Source organism: Myotis daubentonii, chromosome X (assembly GCF_963259705.1).
Source record: "Myotis daubentonii chromosome X, mMyoDau2.1, whole genome shotgun sequence".
Taxonomy (NCBI): Eukaryota; Metazoa; Chordata; class Mammalia; order Chiroptera; family Vespertilionidae; genus Myotis; species Myotis daubentonii.
Genome location: NC_081861.1, coordinates 11,101,620 through 11,118,477, shown reverse-complemented (window position 1 = coordinate 11,118,477; position 16,858 = coordinate 11,101,620). Strand labels below are relative to the sequence as shown.

Here is a 16,858-nt window from a genome sequence, read left to right as displayed (position 1 = left end):
TGCCAGTCCCTCACCCCCGCCCAGGTCCTGCCGCTGATCTTGGCTGTCTCGCCAAGGGGTTAGGGCTGTGCCTGGCTCAGGGCCCTGCTCCCCTCACGTGGCCCTTGGCTTACAGGGGAGCTTTTCTTCGACATCGACAGCGGGAGGAACGCGCCCCTGCACTCGCCGCCCTCGGAGCACTACACCATCATCTTTAACACCTTCGTCATGATGCAGCTCTTCAATGAGATCAATGCCCGCAAGATCCATGGCGAGCGCAACGTCTTCCATGGTATCTTTGGCAACCCCATCTTCTGCACCATCGTCCTGGGCACCTTTGCCATTCAGGTAGGGGGAAGGGCCCACTCTTGGGAGAGGCGGGGAGCATGTCCCCTTGCTACTGGCCTCTTTACTATTTTTTAATATTTTTATTAATATCAGAGAGGAAAGGAGAGGGAGAGATAGAAACATCAATGATGAGAGAGAATCATTGATTGGCTGCCTCCTGCATGCTCCACACTGGGATCAAGCCCACAACCCGGGCATGTGCCCTGACTGGGAATCAAACCGTGACCTCCTGGTTCATAGGTCGATGCTCAACCACTGAACCACATCGGCCAGCCTGGCCTCTTTTTTCTTTTTTTTTTTAATTCCCACCTGATGATATTTTTCCATTGATTTTTAGAGAGAGTGGATGAGAGAGGGAAAGACAGAGAGAGAAACATCGATGTGAGAGAAACACATTGATTGGTTGTCTCCTGTATGCGCCCTGACCAGTGTCCGGGCCAGGGAGGAGCCTGCAACCATGATACATGCCCTTAACTGGAAGGTGCCCTTGACCAGAATTGAACCCAGGACCCTTTGGTCCACAGGCAGACACTCTATCCACTGAGCCAAACCGGCCAGGGTTGGCCTGGCTTCTTTAGAATAAAAACAGGCCTCACCCTGTGTCCACCTGCTGGATCCAGAGGGGCTCAGGGGCCTCCTCAGACCTGACCTTCTCACAGGTCCCACTGGGTCAGCCATGGCCATTTCTAACAGCCGTTTCCCTTGTGCTGACACACAGGCCTCTGCCTGCCACAGGCTGCCCAGTCTGCTTCCCAGGAGGGCTGAGCATTTGAACAGAGGGTACATTCATAAAACATGTGACATAGTGAGGCCCACAGGCCAGAATACTTGTTCCTCACAGTTCTCGGAGGAGGGGTCTGCCCCACTATGGGGGGCTACCAGGGCCAGTCAGGAGGCTGAGGGAGAGGGTAGCGACAGAGGAAAGGGAGGGGGGCAGGAAGAGATTAACCAAAGAACTTATATGCGTATATGCATTGTCTATGGACAACAGGGTGGTGAAGGCCTGGGGCTGGACAAAAACCGGGTTGGGGGGGGTGGGGGGGCAATAGGGAGGAAGAGGAGACATCCGTAATACTCGCAACAATAAAGGTTAAAAAAAAAATTTTAAGAAAGAAGAGCTGTGAGGTGGGGTGAGTAGGCTGAGGACGCGCTAGTGCGAGTGATTTCAGGGTTGCGGGGGGAGGGCTGGGCTGTCCCTGGTTGTCCGGAACCTGGCTCTGGGTGAATGGGGCGGAGGACAGTGGCCTGAAGTGTGAGAGCCCGTTGGTCTGTATTTTAAAAGCTCGCCACTAGGTGGAGACTTTCTCTCAAGGAGAAGGCAATGAGGGAGCAGGAGGCCTGGCGAGGTGACGCTGGTGTGCCCAGGGCTGTCCAGAACAAAGCGTGTCCAGTGTATGCACGCAGCGTAAATGTTAACCCCTAGAGTGCCAGGGAGTGCGATCCCGCTCCTCCTGTCTTTCGCCAAAAGTGCCGAGAGCGCTATCGCGCTCCTCCTGCAGTGTCACATTAGATGCTGGTAGTCCACTCTTTAATGGCAGATAGCACCTAAGTGCAGATTACTTATGATGCCGAATGTTTGTAGTTCTGAAATTGACCACTGGCATTTATCTGCCTAATTTTTTACAGGTACTACAATTTTATGAAGTTTTTTTTTCCTAAACTGCTGTAAAGTCAGCAAAAATGCCTTGGCAATTTTAGCATAGTTCCTAGGATGTTGGTCGGCACGCAAAGGGTTAAAGAATCAAATTTACAGAAGCTGGAAATGCGGTTCATCCGCTGAGCCCACCTGCCTGGGAAAAGCAGCAGCCTTTCTGAGCCTCTGAGCAGGGCGGGCCCGCCCGCAGGGCAGGATGGGATGGACCTCGAGTACTAGAGGAAGAGGGTGGTATGAATAGGTGTGCCGGCTGGACCCGCCTCCCTCCCACCCTCTCCTGCAGATTGTCATCGTCCAGTTTGGTGGAAAGCCCTTCAGCTGCTCCCCGCTGTCCACGGAGCAGTGGCTCTGGTGCCTGTTTGTTGGTATTGGGGAGCTGGTCTGGGGCCAGGTGAGTCTGTTTTATCAGCTTCACTAGTCCCACCTCCTTCCCCCTGTCTCATCAGCTTCCCTAGTCCCGCCCCCCTCCCCCATCTCATTGGCTTTCCTGGTCCTGCCCTCTTCCCCCGTCTCATCAGCTTCCCTAATCCCGCCCCCTCCCCCCATCTCATTGGCTTTCCTAGTCCCGCCCCCTTCCCCCTGTCTTATCAGCTTTCCCAGTCCCGCCCCCATCGCTTCTGCTCTGCAACAGTCCAGGTCAGGGAATGGTGGGCAGCTCAGGGACCCCTGCCCCTGCTCCTTGCTCCAGAGCCTCGGAGCCCAAGCCTGGGAAAGCATGTGGCATATTCAGGTTGGCGGCACTACACAGCGGGGCTCAGACGTGGGACATGCCACGACTCAGGTGGCAAGGCCACAAGCGACAGTGTCAGCAGAAAGAAGGTAAAGGGCCATGGCGGGAATGTCACAGGGCCTTGGCAAAACCACCCATCACTCCCCTTTTCATGCTAGGACCTGGGAATCATCCCTTAACACTGGGTGCCTTGGGAAATCCCCACCTATCTGAAAACAACATCCTGCTGTGAGGGAAATGAGGAAATACTTTGAGCTGAAGGAAAGTGAAACCCGGACACCTCAAGCTCTGTGGTTGCAGTCAAAGCCGTGTGTGTGTGTGTGTGTGTGTGTGTGTGTGTGTGTGTGTGTGTGTGTGTGTTTGGGGTGGAGGTGTCACAGTACCTGAGGATTAAGTCAGGAAGAAAGGGAGGGGCCGCCCAGGCCTCTGAAAGCGTTTCTCCGGAATCTAGAACACTGCGTAGGATGCTGAGCCCTGGATCCACTCTGTCCTGTGTGTTACTCACCTCAGGCCACCACAGACTGGGTGGCTTAGACAGCGTAGGTTATTCTCCAACAGCAATAGGGCCTGGAAGTCCAAGATCAAGTCTACATAGAGCGGGTGCAGGAGAGACCGGCGCAGCTTCCAGGCCCCGACACTGATGTGCCAACACGCACGGGCGCTGCCACCAGGAAAGCATCCCTGGCCACGGTGTGCAGGGACTTTCCTGGGAGTGGGTCCTGCAGGCCTGGGACGCCCACGTGGCTGACCTCGGTCTCAGGCTCCAGCCCCTGGAGGCCAAGGTCGTATGTTGGGCCCAACCCCCCCTCAGACAGCACTGTCAGTATAGACTACCTGCAGAGCGCGCGCCCAGGCAAACCAAGGCCTCCTCCTCAGGCAGCGCTGCCAGGTACCTAGAGGTCAGGTACCTAGAGGTCAGGTACCTAGAGGTCCCTCCCAGGAGCTGAGGGCTAAGGACAGAGTTCCATCTGGTAAAACAAATCCCTTAATTCACACATTACTTGCGAAGGTTGCACCAGCTGCTCCTGTGGCCCTCTGCTTGGCTGGGGGACGACAAGGAGGAGCCATAGGCATGCACACCAGCTCCCCCAGGGCCAGCTCTGGGTCTGCTCTCTCTTTTTTAAAAAATATATTTGTATTGATTTTAGAGAGGAAGGGAGAGGGAGAGAGAGATAAAAACATCAGTGATGAGAGAGAATCACTCATTAGCTGCCTCCCGCACGCCCCACACTGGGGATCGAGCCGGCAATCTGGACATGTGCCCTGACTGGGAATCGAACTGTGACCTCCTGGTTCAAAGGTCAATGCTCAACCACTGAGCCACACCGGTCGGGCTGGATCTGTTTTCTTTGATGAACACGGGAAACCAAGCCCCTCAGAGGGAAGAGGCTGGCTCTCCCTCTGGAGTATGGAGTTGGCACCAGGCACAAGTGGCCCAGGCATGAAGCCTCAGGGACAAGGAAGGGATGTCCAGTCCTGGGTGTGGGGATACACGGACACCTGCCTCAGCCATTGTCAGAGGGAGCTGGGCAGCCTGGGTCCCTTCTGGGCCCCGCAGAGCTCTCGCCCTGAAAAGCCCGGCCCTGCTCTGATGGCCACTCCCGCCTGCTGTCCCTCGCCTCTGGCCCCCAGGTCATCGCCACGATTCCCACCAGCCAGCTCAAGTGCCTGAAGGAGGCGGGGCACGGGCCTGGGAAGGACGAGATGACTGATGAGGAGCTGGCCGAGGGGGAGGAAGAAATTGACCACGCCGAGCGGGAGCTCCGCAGAGGCCAGATCCTCTGGTTCCGGGGCCTCAACCGGATCCAGACGCAGGTAAGCTGCCACGCGCTAGGCCACTCGGCTTTTCTGCTTCCGGAGGGTGGCAAGCAAGCAACAGGCAGCGAATGGGCGTGTTGAGCAGGGGACTGACAGGCAAAGTCTTGGGTCTCGCGGCCACGATCAATGCGGGCAGTGGCTAGTGTCCCTATGCCATCCACACACATACCCTCTGGCAGCTGTGGCACTGAGGTGGCCCGCCACCTCCCTCAGAGCCCAGCTGGCCTTCCCGTAGTGGGGACAGGTGTCAGCTGCAGGTGTGTGCTGTGACCAGTCGCTGTGTCTCTGGGGGCTCTGAGGAGCTGCTGGGCCTCGCTGTATGTGGCGGGAACTGCCCCCAGGTCACAGGGAAGGGACATTCCGGGGATGACCCAGATGCCATTTCAAGTAGCCCTTGGCGAGCTCACTGTTCACTGGGTTCTGTTGGGGATTCCGTGGAACGATGTCGTTTGGGTCATGGACTCCGGCCACCAAGTTGGTCCTTTCTGGTCACCCCACTCTACAAATATCAGGGCTGCTGTCCTCTATCAAGTCCCACAGCCACGACTGCCCAGCCGTGAGCCCTGGCCAAGATTTCACAAGAGCCCACCCGCCAGAGCCCGCCCCGCTCTCTGCCCCCAGCTCTTCTCAGCCAGCCTTCTTGCCAGAATGTTCCATACTCGCTGTCTCTCCATGGTTTTCCCATGCGCTCACTTGTGATCCCATCGCAGCCTAGCCTCTGCCCTCAGCGTCCCAGAGGCTCGCGTCAAGGTCTACAAGGCATCCTCCCGGCTCTCGGGGTCAGGCTGTCCCTCCTTCCTTCCTGCTTCGAAGCTTCTTCCCAGCGCCCTTCCGGAAGTGCCGTCATCCCTGCTGTCCCTGGCGGCTTGCTGTCCCCTCTCCACCTCGCTCTCTGCTCCCGCCTGCCACCCCCGCCTCCCGCTGAGACATCGGTCCACCCTGCTGTGGCCCTCGTGTGTTGAAAATCCCCCGGACCCGGGGGCGTCGGACACGATAGGGAAGGAAGGAGGAGCGGGTGAGAGCTGCCCCATGTGCGGATCAGGGATCCTGCCTGACCCTCCGCCCTCCGCCCCCTCCAGTCACCTGCAGCCCCGTTCATTCATTCAGCTCCATCCAGCCCCCGCCGACCTGCCCCACAGACAGATGCTGGTCTCCGCCAGTGCCCGGTGCCCCTCACTCACCACCGCCTCCTCCGTCCAGCCTAGAACCGCAGAGCGCCGCGCCCTCATCAAGATGCCTCCCAGCACCCACCCTGGGTTCGGCCACCAGCTCACCTCCCAGCCCCAGCTCACCTCCTCCCAGCCCCCCAGCTCCTGACCTGTGACTCCAGAGCCCCAGGGACATCTCAGAGCCTCTTCTTGTCTCCCCGCACACCCCGGGGCCTCGGCATGGTTCATCGGCTCAGCGCGGCCTCCTCGAATGCAAGTTCCCAGTTCTGCTGCCACCCCGGCCCCTCGCATCACAGCATCGGCTCAGCATAGCCATTTCCCGCCCCTCCTGGGCTTCCTGCTCCCCCCACTCCCCGCTCCCCCCACCTCCAGCCCAGGACCCCCAGCCCCACTGCCCCTGACCTGGCTCCGATTGCTTCTCCTCCTGGGGTCCCACCAGAAGGAAGGATCCCGGACTGCTCGGCCCTTCTCCAGAGTCTGCTTAGGCAACTTGGACCCCTCGGCCTGGGGCAGGACCTGAGACACATCTCTCTCCATGTCTGCCCGCCAGCCCGGCACACATCGCCACAGACTCGTCCCAAAGACTCTTCCACGCAGTGTGCCCAAAGCCCCAGGCCCAGTGCTACCTCCTGGTGCACACAGCTCTGCAGCTACTCCGCACAGCGCCTGGGGGGTCATGGGGCTCCGCCTCAGACACCCCTCCTCTCTTCCCCAGGCTCCAGCCTCAACTGTGGCCATGAGCTCCCAGCCTTCTGCCAGCTCCACCAGCCCTTGCTCAGCCTGGCCCCTCCAGCGCCACTCTCCACTCCTTCACCCCTGTAGCCTCTTCCCCTTGTCCTAAGGGTGAAGTCCAGGGTCCAGACAGTGGCCTTCGAGCCCCTGCCTCTTGGTGTCACCCCACACCCCCTGCGCCCCTGTGACCCCCTGCTGCCTTTCCAGATGTGCGCTCCGCTCCCCCCCGCCTCCCGCTTTGCTGTGCCTCCGTGCTGGCCACCTGTCCGGGCTCCAGGCCTCCCCAGCTCCCGCTGTGTCCCCTCGGGGGATCCCCCCTCATCCTGCAGCTGCCCACTCAAAGGCCACCGCCTTGTGAAGCCTTCTCAGAGTCCACTCCCTCCCGCCACCGTGGACCCTCGCGGATGCTCGGCACATATACTCATGGCTCTTCTTTCTCCCGTGGCCAGCCATCTGTGCACCCTGCCCAGGGCGCTGGAGTCAGTGAGGAGCACGTTCCCCCAGGGGGCGTCCCAAAGCTGCAGCGTGCAGGACTGCCCCCAGAGCTCAGGGTGCTTTAGGGCTGGGTGAGGTGGCACCAAGGAACTCCATGTTTAAGGGGCTCCCCAGGGGTCCGAGGGGCTTCTGCAGTGGAGCAGCAGGAAGCCAGGTCTCTGTGCCGAGTACCTAAGCTGTGTGGCCTTTGTAGCCAGGTGTCTAGGTCTCCCCATTGCCTTCTGGCCACTGGGCTGTAAGCCCCACCCACCCTGGCCTGGCCCTGATGGGCTCTTGTCCATCATGCAGAGCATTGGCAGGGGTGAGGGTGGGAGGGAGTGCAGCAGCACCTTGCCTGCCCTGGTCAGCCCATCAGTGAACCTAAGGTTGAGCCTAGCTTTTCTAGCAGCTGAGACAACAACCCTGCCCGGATGTGAGGCATCTCAAGGAAGGTCAGCCCCGGCCACCTGCGCGTCTGCGTCCTGTGTACCTGTGGGCTCTGGGCAGGCGCTGCTGCCTGGCTTATGGAGTGGTCCCCGCAGTCGCAGTCTTGGACTTCCAGGCTGTTGGGACTAGCAGTGTCCATGTAGACACTGGCCGGTCAGGTCCCTGCTCTACACAAGAGGAAACAGGGCCCAGAGAGAAAGGACTCAACCGAGGTCACCCAGTGGGAGCATGGGCCTGCTGGGGCCCAAGTCTCCGTGCCCTGATCCACTCATTCCTCCGTGAGATCTTGACCTTGTCACGTCAGATTTCCCACCCTTCTCAACAATGCCGAAACCGATTGGTTACTTTAGCTCACTTTTTAACAGTGTATGTTCTTTTTGATGCAAAATACCTGCTTGAAAAAAAACAAACAAAAACAGAAATAAAGCTCCCCCGGGTTGTATGTACATCCCAAGCTAAGAGAAACGTTGTCTGGGTACTTGGCCCTAGATTTCTGGATTTTGTGAACCGCAAAATCTCTGCCCAGGCTTCGGAGGCCAGCACAGCTCTTCATGTTGCTAAGAGGGGGCATTTCTAACCTGCTACTTGCGCTCACCATCATTTCATACTAACATATGAATGCACCACAATAAAAAGAGAGTCCTTGAAACCCAGAGCACGGAGCTTCTTGGAGCGCTCATGACGCGGTGTATTGCACATTCTCTATGAACCAGCGAGAAGTTTCAGCAGCAATTGGGCTTCCGGGGGTGGAGGATGGGTGACAGTTTTGCAGTATTTTGACTGATACCATCATCCCATCTGGACACCACACGGAGAGGCCAAATCAGAGGCAAGAAAGGCATCTTTCCCTTCCCTCGTCACCTTTGCCACAGCAAGAGTCCCCTCTTGAAACAGACCTACGTCCATAGCCTTAGAAGCATCTGCTCAATGTAAGGAGGAGACACACCCTCCCCCCAAGGGACGGCGACATCACGGCATGGGTCACGGGTCATCATCCTTCAGTGTGTGGAGGCACGTCCAGCAGTGTGCCAGCCCTCCACGGGGCTCAGCATGCCTTACTCACGGGTCTCAGTCTTGGTCCTGAGGGTCCCCTATTCAAGAGTGGGATGTGCTGGGCAGAAGGGGGGCTCGGCGGCCAGATCCATGACAATAAGTCTTTTCTGTGGCGTCCTCATTTGGGTTGGGGTAGGGGGAGTCTCATCACTCAAGCTGCCTTCTTCTGAGAAGCCTACCTGTCAGATACCCCGCTGAACCTGGTGGCCACCTCGTAGCTACGGCAGGGGCTTGAGGGTGGGGCAGGTCGTTGGGCCCACATCAGGTCAACAGTGCATTCCAGGCTCCAGAAATGCATACTTGCTTCGCTGTTCACATCATCCAATGAGCTACAGAACACTTTCCACAAATCAAACCCACCTTCTAAGACCGAAGATTCCCCCAGTCACCCCCACACTGAGGGCATTCCCAAAGAGGTGGCCAAAAGTGTGCCACACTGGCTGGCCTCCCAGAATCTAGGCACATGGTCGCACAACACTGGGCGTTCACTGTGGCCGCTCAGTTGCAGTTCCTGGGAGCCCCACACCCAGGTCTGTCCACCCCTGGGCCCCCATGCCAGTCCAAGGTCGGGTCAGGAAGTCCAAAGACGCTTGACTCCCAGCGAGTTCACCCATATGGTTCTCATTTTCTGAAGACCCACTTCCCTTTTGACTTTTAGGAAGCTTAAAAGGTGGGGGACAAAGCAAAAACCTGCCTGCTCCCCAGAATCAGGGCTCTCTGCTCTCCCTCCTGCCTTTCCTGTGGCCCCTCCCCTCTTTTATTTTTCATTTTTTAATATATTTTTATTTCAGAGAGGAAGGGAGAGGGAGGGAGAGAGAGAGAGAGAGACATCAATGATGAGAGAGAATCATTGATTGCCTGCCTCCTGCACGTCCCACACTGGGGATAGAGCCCACAACCCAGGCATGTGCCCTGACCAGGAATTGAACCTCCTGGTTCATAGGTTGATGCTCAACCACTGAGCGACACCAGCCTCTTTTTAAATCCATTCTTCCACCAAGGCTTCCCCTGGGTGCCCCTCAATCACTTGGATGATCATAGAAGAAGTATGATGGCCACACCTCCCGGCAGGGCAGGGCAGGCTGGCAGGGTGAGGTGCAGGATAAACAAAGGACAGGCCCAGGGAAGGGCTCCTGTCCCCCTGTGGTGCCACAGGGAGCCTTGTTTCTAATAGGAGTGTGTCATATCCCTCAGGTGTGTTGGGGCGGAAAAAAAGGTTGAGACCCACTGACCTAGGATAACAAAGTATTGCAGACACAGGTATTTGATGAGTGGCTTGCCATGAGCTTAATGTGAATGCAAATGACTAAACGTTTGCAGTGTGCCTGGTTGTTAACCACCCGCCCTCCCAGTCTTCTGAGCGCTAATCAATTTGCTCAGCAAAACCCTCTCTTGGTGGATGACACAGAGGCCGGCCTGGGCCATGGCCACAGCCATGGCCATGGCCCCGCCAGGGAGCTGGGCGACCTAGATGAGGCTTTGCTGTCACGATATATGCCCAGTGTGGTCCCTGTCCTCGCCCAGCCCCACCCCTGTGCGCTAGCCCGGACAACAGTGCAAGCCAAACTTTATCTCATTTTCTCTCCCACAGATGGAGGTAGTGAGTACCTTCAAGAGAAGCGGTTCATTTCAGGGTGCCGTGCGCCGGCGGTCTTCGGTCCTCAGCCAGCTCCATGACGTAACCAATCTTTCTACCCCTACTCACGTAATTCTCTCTGCTGCCAATCCCACCAGTGCCGCTGGGAGTGAGTCTTGAGTCCCCTTTTCTCTCATAAATGGCATCTCTGGGGGAGAAAAAGCCTCTCCAACTCTTCCTTCTCTTTTTTCCAGTCTTGCATCCTCCGCTCACCGTGGCTTTTCCGTTCTTTCTTTACTGCCCTGTCCAGTCCTTCCCGCCCAGATGGTGTGTCTCGCCAAAGCCATATTCTCTTATGAAATGTACTGAATCCATGGCACTGCTGGACCTTCTGTCCTTTTGTTTGGTTTTTTGGTTTGCATTTAGTGCTCCTTCTGTCACTGGTTTTCTTTTCTTGAACTCGTCTGCATTTGCCGACGGTTCTTCATGAACTTGGGCTGGTGGTGTCTGGTGTCAGGGGTGGAGGGGGCACCTCGGTCGGTGTTCGGTGGGGCAGCGAAAGGGAGGCAAGCAGGCTCAGGGTCACCTTCCAGGGCTGGAGGGGAAGGCAGGTGCCTTTGGGGCATCACTGGCAGCGGAAGAATCCAGCCCTCCTATTGGGGACTAAAGTGTCAGCTTCCAGAACTTTCCTTGAGGTGGTTTCCAAAGGCACCAGGCCTGATGTGAGCTTCAGGGGGCCTCTGCCACGTGTTCCTAGATGGGCTTGGTGGTGGCCAGCTGCTCCTGCTCGGGTGCTACCTGCCCCGTAGGCCCTGCCCTGAGCCCTCCCCACCCGGGGGTTAGAGGTGCCTGAGGCCTACCATGAGCTGGAGCCTTCCTCACACCCCCAGCCTGCACTTTACATTCCCGTCGGTTCCCAATGTACCATCACTCTTTCCAAACAGGCCTGGGCATGGGCAGGTCTTAACCCAATCTGGTCCACCCTTTCTCCTCCTCCCTTTGAGAAACTGGGAGAAATCAACTCCCTTCTATATGGTCCATGTTTCTGCCATGTCCGTCACATTTCCAGAGAACCCAGGGGCTGGCCTGGAGAGGTAGAAACTCCCCTAACTACTCACATCTTTTCACAAAGACAAAGGGTGAGCCACTAGGCCATGGAACCCGCCAGCCCAGGGAACGGTGTGGGCCCCCTGCTCCCACCCAGAGCCTCCTGCTTCTTGTAACAAACTGGAGATTTTCCAAAACCGAACAGTAAACCTTCGAGTATGAGCCCAGAGTCCCTGCCGGGATGGTTCGATGCTTCCTCTTTCCTTTCCTTCCAGTGAGACCAGCAGCTCTCCCCCGGTGAACACACCACTTGCCCGCAGACGGGACCATTAACCACGCCGTTTTCCCCACCGGACCCTGGGATTTCCTTTTGCTTGATTTCATCTCTTTCCCTTGTTTCCTTTGTCGTGTCTTGTCCTTTTTCCTTTTCTTTTCTTCTTCTTTTATTTTTATTTTTTTTTAGGAACTGGTGAGAGGTCCCAGTGGGGGGGGGGGCATCCCTCCTCTTGCTAAAGCTGTCATTTCAGGCCACGCTGCCCTTTAAGGAAGGGATGTGAGCCGTACCGGTCCCCGCCGGGCCACCTTGTCCCCTCTGGAAACACACACATCCCTTCTCCAAACCGCAGGCACACGCTCGTCCATCTCCCCTCTCACACTCGCTGGGCCACCCACCTGGGCCCCAGCTAGTGGCCAACAGATGTCACAGGTGAACTGAAAAGCTGTGGCCTCATCCCAGAGGGGCCCAGCCACCACTCGACCCAGACAGTTAAGGACAGGAGTGGTCACGGCCTCCTGAGACTCAGCCAAGCCCCGGCTGGGCAGCACCTTCCTTCCTGGGAACAAGGGGACCCGAGGGGACGCGGGTCTGCCTGAGGGACACACGCTGATGTACACCTGTCCGTCCCCACCCCCGCCCTTGACTTCCTCCACATGCCCCTTTGCCATCTCTCTCTGCCCTTTCTGTCTATCCATCTGCCTGTCTGTTGCCTTGTGAGGAAAGCAGCCAACACGGACCCCACTGCGCATGCCCCTGAGGCTCTCTCCATAGCGCTGGCCTTTTCCCACTAGTGCTCCAGCCCAGGCCTCCCCTCTGTGCTCCTGGCCAGGCCTGCTGGCTTTGGCTCCCTCTGAGTTCCTCCGGCTCACTCCCTGGGGGCACGGGGGGGGCAGCTTCTCTCCTCTTCCTCAGCTCCTAGTACCTTCTTTCCTTCTGCAGCCACCTATCCCCCACCCCCACCCCCATCTTCCCACTTCCAGGAGCCCAGCAGTGCCACCTCTCCCCCTGGTCATGTGGCCAGACGAAGGGCCGCTGTCCCTTCCACACCACGTGCCTCTGGGCAAGGAGCAGGTGGCAGGCCCCGCTGAGAGCTGAGCACCTCCTGTGACAGCAAGGGGGTCCCGATGTCCTGACTCACAAGGGTCGGCCTAAAAGGCTCACCCCAGTTAAGTGGCAGCACCTCAGAAAGAAAGGACCCCACTGTGGAGAGAGATGCTGGTTGGAAGACCAGGCAACACCGGGGGACGCACCTGTTTGTGGAAGCCACCGACCCAAACTGCTCCGTGCCATCGCCAGGTGGCAGATCGGTTTGGAACTCTGAACCGGCCCCCAGTCCGAGCTGCGAGGACCCCAGGAAATCACCAAAGCCAGCACCCTCCTCGGGGAAGGCCTAGCAGAGTTGGGGTTAGCCCAAGGCCATCGCCCTCTCTTGGAACTTGCCAGAAGGAAGGCAGGGTGCCGGCCACCACAGAGCTCCCAGCCTAGGCAAGAGGCAGCATTGTAGGAGGAGCGGTGGTCGCAGGTCAAAAGGTTTCCCCGAGGAAAACTCCCATTCTTGTGCAAAGGTTCCTGTCTTCCTTTCCCACCCCCCAGCCAGTCCATACTTGTCCCACATGCTGGGGCAAGTGTCTCCACACATCCGGGCCCCTGGGCCGACACCACTTCCGGTGGGAGCCTCAGGCTCTCCAAGAGCGAGAGCGGAAGGCCCAGTGCAGGGTGTGGACAAGGAGCCTGAGGGCCAGAGCAATCTGTTGCCTCAGGCCCCAGCACATAGCGCCAATGCAGGGAGTATCTGGAGCTTGACCTTGGAACTAGAGGGAGAGGGGCACTTCCTGGAGGGGTGACCAGGGGAGGCCAGAGAGGCTGTGAATCTTGGGACTCAGTGTATCCACATCCACACCTGCCCACCCTTCATATCCCCTGGGCACCCCACGCCTGCGTGCACACTCGAAATCTTGCCCACCCGGGAGTCCCAACACCCTCCCTGCTCCCTCAGTGGCACACAATGACCTCTCAGTGGGGGGTGGGGGGGGAGCCTTGGCTGCCTCCCCCCCTACTCAGCCATTTCTCCACCCTCCCTGGCCTGGGGGCCACTTCCCATCATGGCTGCTTTATTCTCAGCCCAGCGTGTAGCACCTTCCCCTACATGGCCACCGCCTCATCTCACGGGACCTCAGCTGTGGCCTTGAGGCTGGCCCACACCAGTAGGTCACGAGAGCATTCTTTAATAATAACCATTTTCAGTCTTTTTTTAAACCAAAGGAGTACGAAATCCTATCCCCTCTTGGAACATCAGTCACCCCTTTCCTGCCCCAATCACATTCCCCTAAAGTGTGGCCAGCGATGAGCGGCAAGTCCAGGCGCCAGATGGCTGCCTCCAGGTGTGAGTTGGCGCACGCAGACACACCCCGGCAGGCCCTCCCAGGCCACACATTCAAAGCCCCACCAACTTGCCCCATGGCCCTCCCATGCCAACAGGGAGCTGAGCCTGGCCCAGCCCTTCCTGAAGCCATGCCTGGGCCTCTATACTCGAACGTTTACTGTGACAGTGGTTCATGACAGGGCTCCTGACCCGGCCTTGCCAAAGGGACAGGCGCCAGCAGTGAGTTTGCTAAGATGTGGCCAGAAGGGCTCCCTCAGGGCTCTTCAGTTCTGATTAACCGTGCCCCAAACAGATCACAGCAGTTGCTTAATTTTTTAAAATATATTTTTATTGATTTCAGAGAGGAAGGGAGAGGAGAGAGAGAAACATCAATGATGAGAGTGAATCATTGATTGGCTGCCTCCTGCACGCCTCCCACTGGGAATCAAGCCCACAGCCCGAGCATGCACCCTGACCTGGAATCGAACTGTGACCTCCAGGTTCATAGGCCGATGCTCAACCACTGAGCCACGCCAGCCAGGCAGCAGTTGCTTTATTTTCATTGGCTTTTGCAACCTTCTGTCCAACTTGGCAAAGCCAGGCCAGGTGAGCCCCCGAGATTGCCTTGGACACACCCTCCTGGAGCCCCGAGGGAACACGCTCATCACACACACTCAAGGGCGGCAGCCTGTCACTGAGGCAGTCCCGTGGACGAAGAAGCCTTGCAAAGGAAAAAGCAGCCTTGTTTGCTCCTTTCTCAGGAAGTTCATTGACATACAGCCAGGTCTCCCCATCGGGTTTCTGGGAATAGTGTATTGGCATTTTGTCTTGGCTATGGCACACTGGGCATGGTCTCCACGCTAGAAACAGTACCAGCCCTGCCAGTCCCGAGCTTTCCTGCAACCACAGGCAAGGGCCTTCCAGGCAATTCCTAAAGCACGCGGCAGCTCACAGCCTAGGCCAGACCCCGGAAGCCCTGCTCTGAGCCCTCCCCAGTAGGCACTTCTAGGCTGATTCCCAGGGCTGGGAGCCAGGGCCCAGGGAGCTCAGGAAGCTGATGCGAGGCCTTGCAGCTGGACATGGCCCGGATGAGAGGCGAGGCTGATCCCCTGAAAAGCCCCGGACTCGCCATGCACGGGTCAGCTCAATGCAACATCCTGCTTCCATTGGCACACACGCCTGCACACAGGCTAGGGGACAATCTCCACACAACTTTGGCTTGCCAACATCCACAAAGCTGTGTCTGTGATTGGTTTGGGTTCAATCCCTCAGGAAAGGGCCAGCTGTTTGAAGTTTGGATTTTCACGTTTCCTAATCCCATGGCGAGGATAGGGAACCCTCCCCCTGCTGCCCCTTCCATCGTGGCCACGTCGCCCCACACCTCTTTGTGTTGCGTTCAAGTCGTGGTTCATGCTCACACCTGCAGGGAGGGTCTGGACCTGGGAAACAGTTCCCACAGCGCCCCCTGGCTGCTGCGTCCAGAATTTGCTCTAAATCCAAAGCTCAGATGCCAAGGGAGGCCACAGGTACCTTCTCCCTGCAGAAGGTTCTGGATTGGTTGGTACAGAGACAGGCGTGTTGGTCAAGTGTGGGGGGCTTTGAGAGAGCAGCGGAAGGGTGTGGCAGGAGTCAGAAGAATTCAGTGAGGAGAGGACAGAGAGCGTGGGGACCCCCAGAGCCTGCCGCTCCCACAGCACAGCAGGGCAAGGCCAGAAGGCATAGTTTTTGTTGTGACTGTTGTCATCGTTGTTCAGGAGCCTTTGCTATTATTTTTCTCTTCTTTCTTTTCGGTTCCCTTTTTGCATTTCTTTAATGGGGTGGGTGTTCCCTCAGCCCTCGGCTTGCCTCCCTGCTTTCCCAGCCCTTCTCCACCCCCTCCCCCCCACACCTCATCGCCAACTCAGGGGATTGAAGGTCCAACCAAAAGCAGGCATCTCCACTTTCAGCCGTGACCTTTGCCCCCCTCCGCAGGAGTAGGGTCCCCTTTGCAGAGTCTGACACAATCAGCCGCGGCCTTCAGCTCGGTGTGCCTGAGGTGGCCCTGTGAGTCTGGAGCATCCCCCACCATCCCCACCAATGGAGCTCCCGGTTCGGGTGGAGGCAGGCCAGGGCTGACATGTGGGGCAGGGGGTGGGCAGCAAACACAAGCAGAGAAGCCAGCTTACATGGAGTCAGATGCTCACAGCCTCCGAAGAGAAGAAAGCAGAGCAGGAGGAGTGTCAGGAGCGCTGTTTTACACAGAGGCTGTGTCCGGGACAGAGGCTGGACCTGGGAACCAAGTGCCAAATCAGGAGAACAGGCCAGCTGGGGAGGGTCTGGCAGAAGAATGCCCTGGGCAGGGGACTGGGCAGGTGCAATGGCTTGGAGGAGGGGGGACTCCAGCCAGCTAGTGAGCTAGTGACATGGGTACAGAGCCCCTGGGCTGGCAAAGCCATTGTGGAAGACACTGCCAGGCCCGGTGGGCCCCCTGCTTTCAGCGCTTGCCCCTGAACCCCTGCTGGTTGCAGGTGCCATGTTAGGTGCTGGGGACATCAGTGAGCCAGACAGACAGACCCCTGCCCTCGGGGGCCTTGTGTTCCCAAGAGAGAAGACAGAGGAGAGGATAATGGGATGTGTGGGCTGTTTAAGGGTGAGCCCTGTTGGGAAGAAAATGGAGTAGAAGAGGTGCAGGGGTGCTGAGGGAGGCAGGCGGGTTGCGACTCTAAAGACGGACAGTGGTGAAGAGGGGGAGGGGGGGCTCACTGGGGAAGAGCCTTCCCGGCAGAGGGCGTGCGAAGGCCCTGGGGCAGGAGTGTGACTGGCGCGCTTGGGGAACAGCCAGGAGGCCTGGGCTGGAGATAGCAAAGGAGGAAGAGGAGGAGAAGGGCTGAGACAGGCCCTGTCAGGACTTCAGGTTTTCCTTCTCAGAAGGCACAGCTACTGAAGGGCTTGGACCAGTGGTGGGTGTAGCAGGCTCTGGCTTCTGTTTGAAAAGATTGCTCAGGTTGCCGTGCTGAGACTAGACTGTGGAGGTCACGGGCGGGGGCCTGGTGGGGAGCTGGTCCTGAGTAGGGCAGAACCGAGCAGCAGGAAACGCATGGGGGTAGACCAAGCATGTCAAACTCAAGGCCGGCGGGCTGCTTGCTAAACGAGGCATGAGGCCCACCGGAAGTTTGACATGCTTGGTGTAGACAAAAGGCCCAAAGATGAGCA

General features: G+C 57.9%; 1 protein-coding gene across 9 annotated transcripts in view; it reads left to right on the top strand.

Moving 5' to 3' along the window:
* The window catches only part of ATP2B3 (ATPase plasma membrane Ca2+ transporting 3), a 52,417-nt gene that overhangs the window by 30,725 nt on the left and 4,834 nt on the right, over positions 1-16,858 (top strand). For 2 of the 9 annotated variants that reach the window (XM_059680512.1, XM_059680511.1), the window contains 4 exons: positions 116-327; positions 2,265-2,372; positions 4,344-4,526; positions 9,996-10,082. In XM_059680512.1, coding sequence (XP_059536495.1) covers positions 116-327; positions 2,265-2,372; positions 4,344-4,526; positions 9,996-10,082 — 590 coding nt within the window. Of the gene's footprint in view, positions 1-115; positions 328-2,264; positions 2,373-4,343; positions 4,527-5,729; positions 7,106-9,598; positions 9,665-9,995; positions 10,218-16,858 lie in introns of those variants that run through there. The other 7 variants (XM_059680516.1, XM_059680515.1, XM_059680514.1 and 4 more) reach the window with 5 other exon arrangements.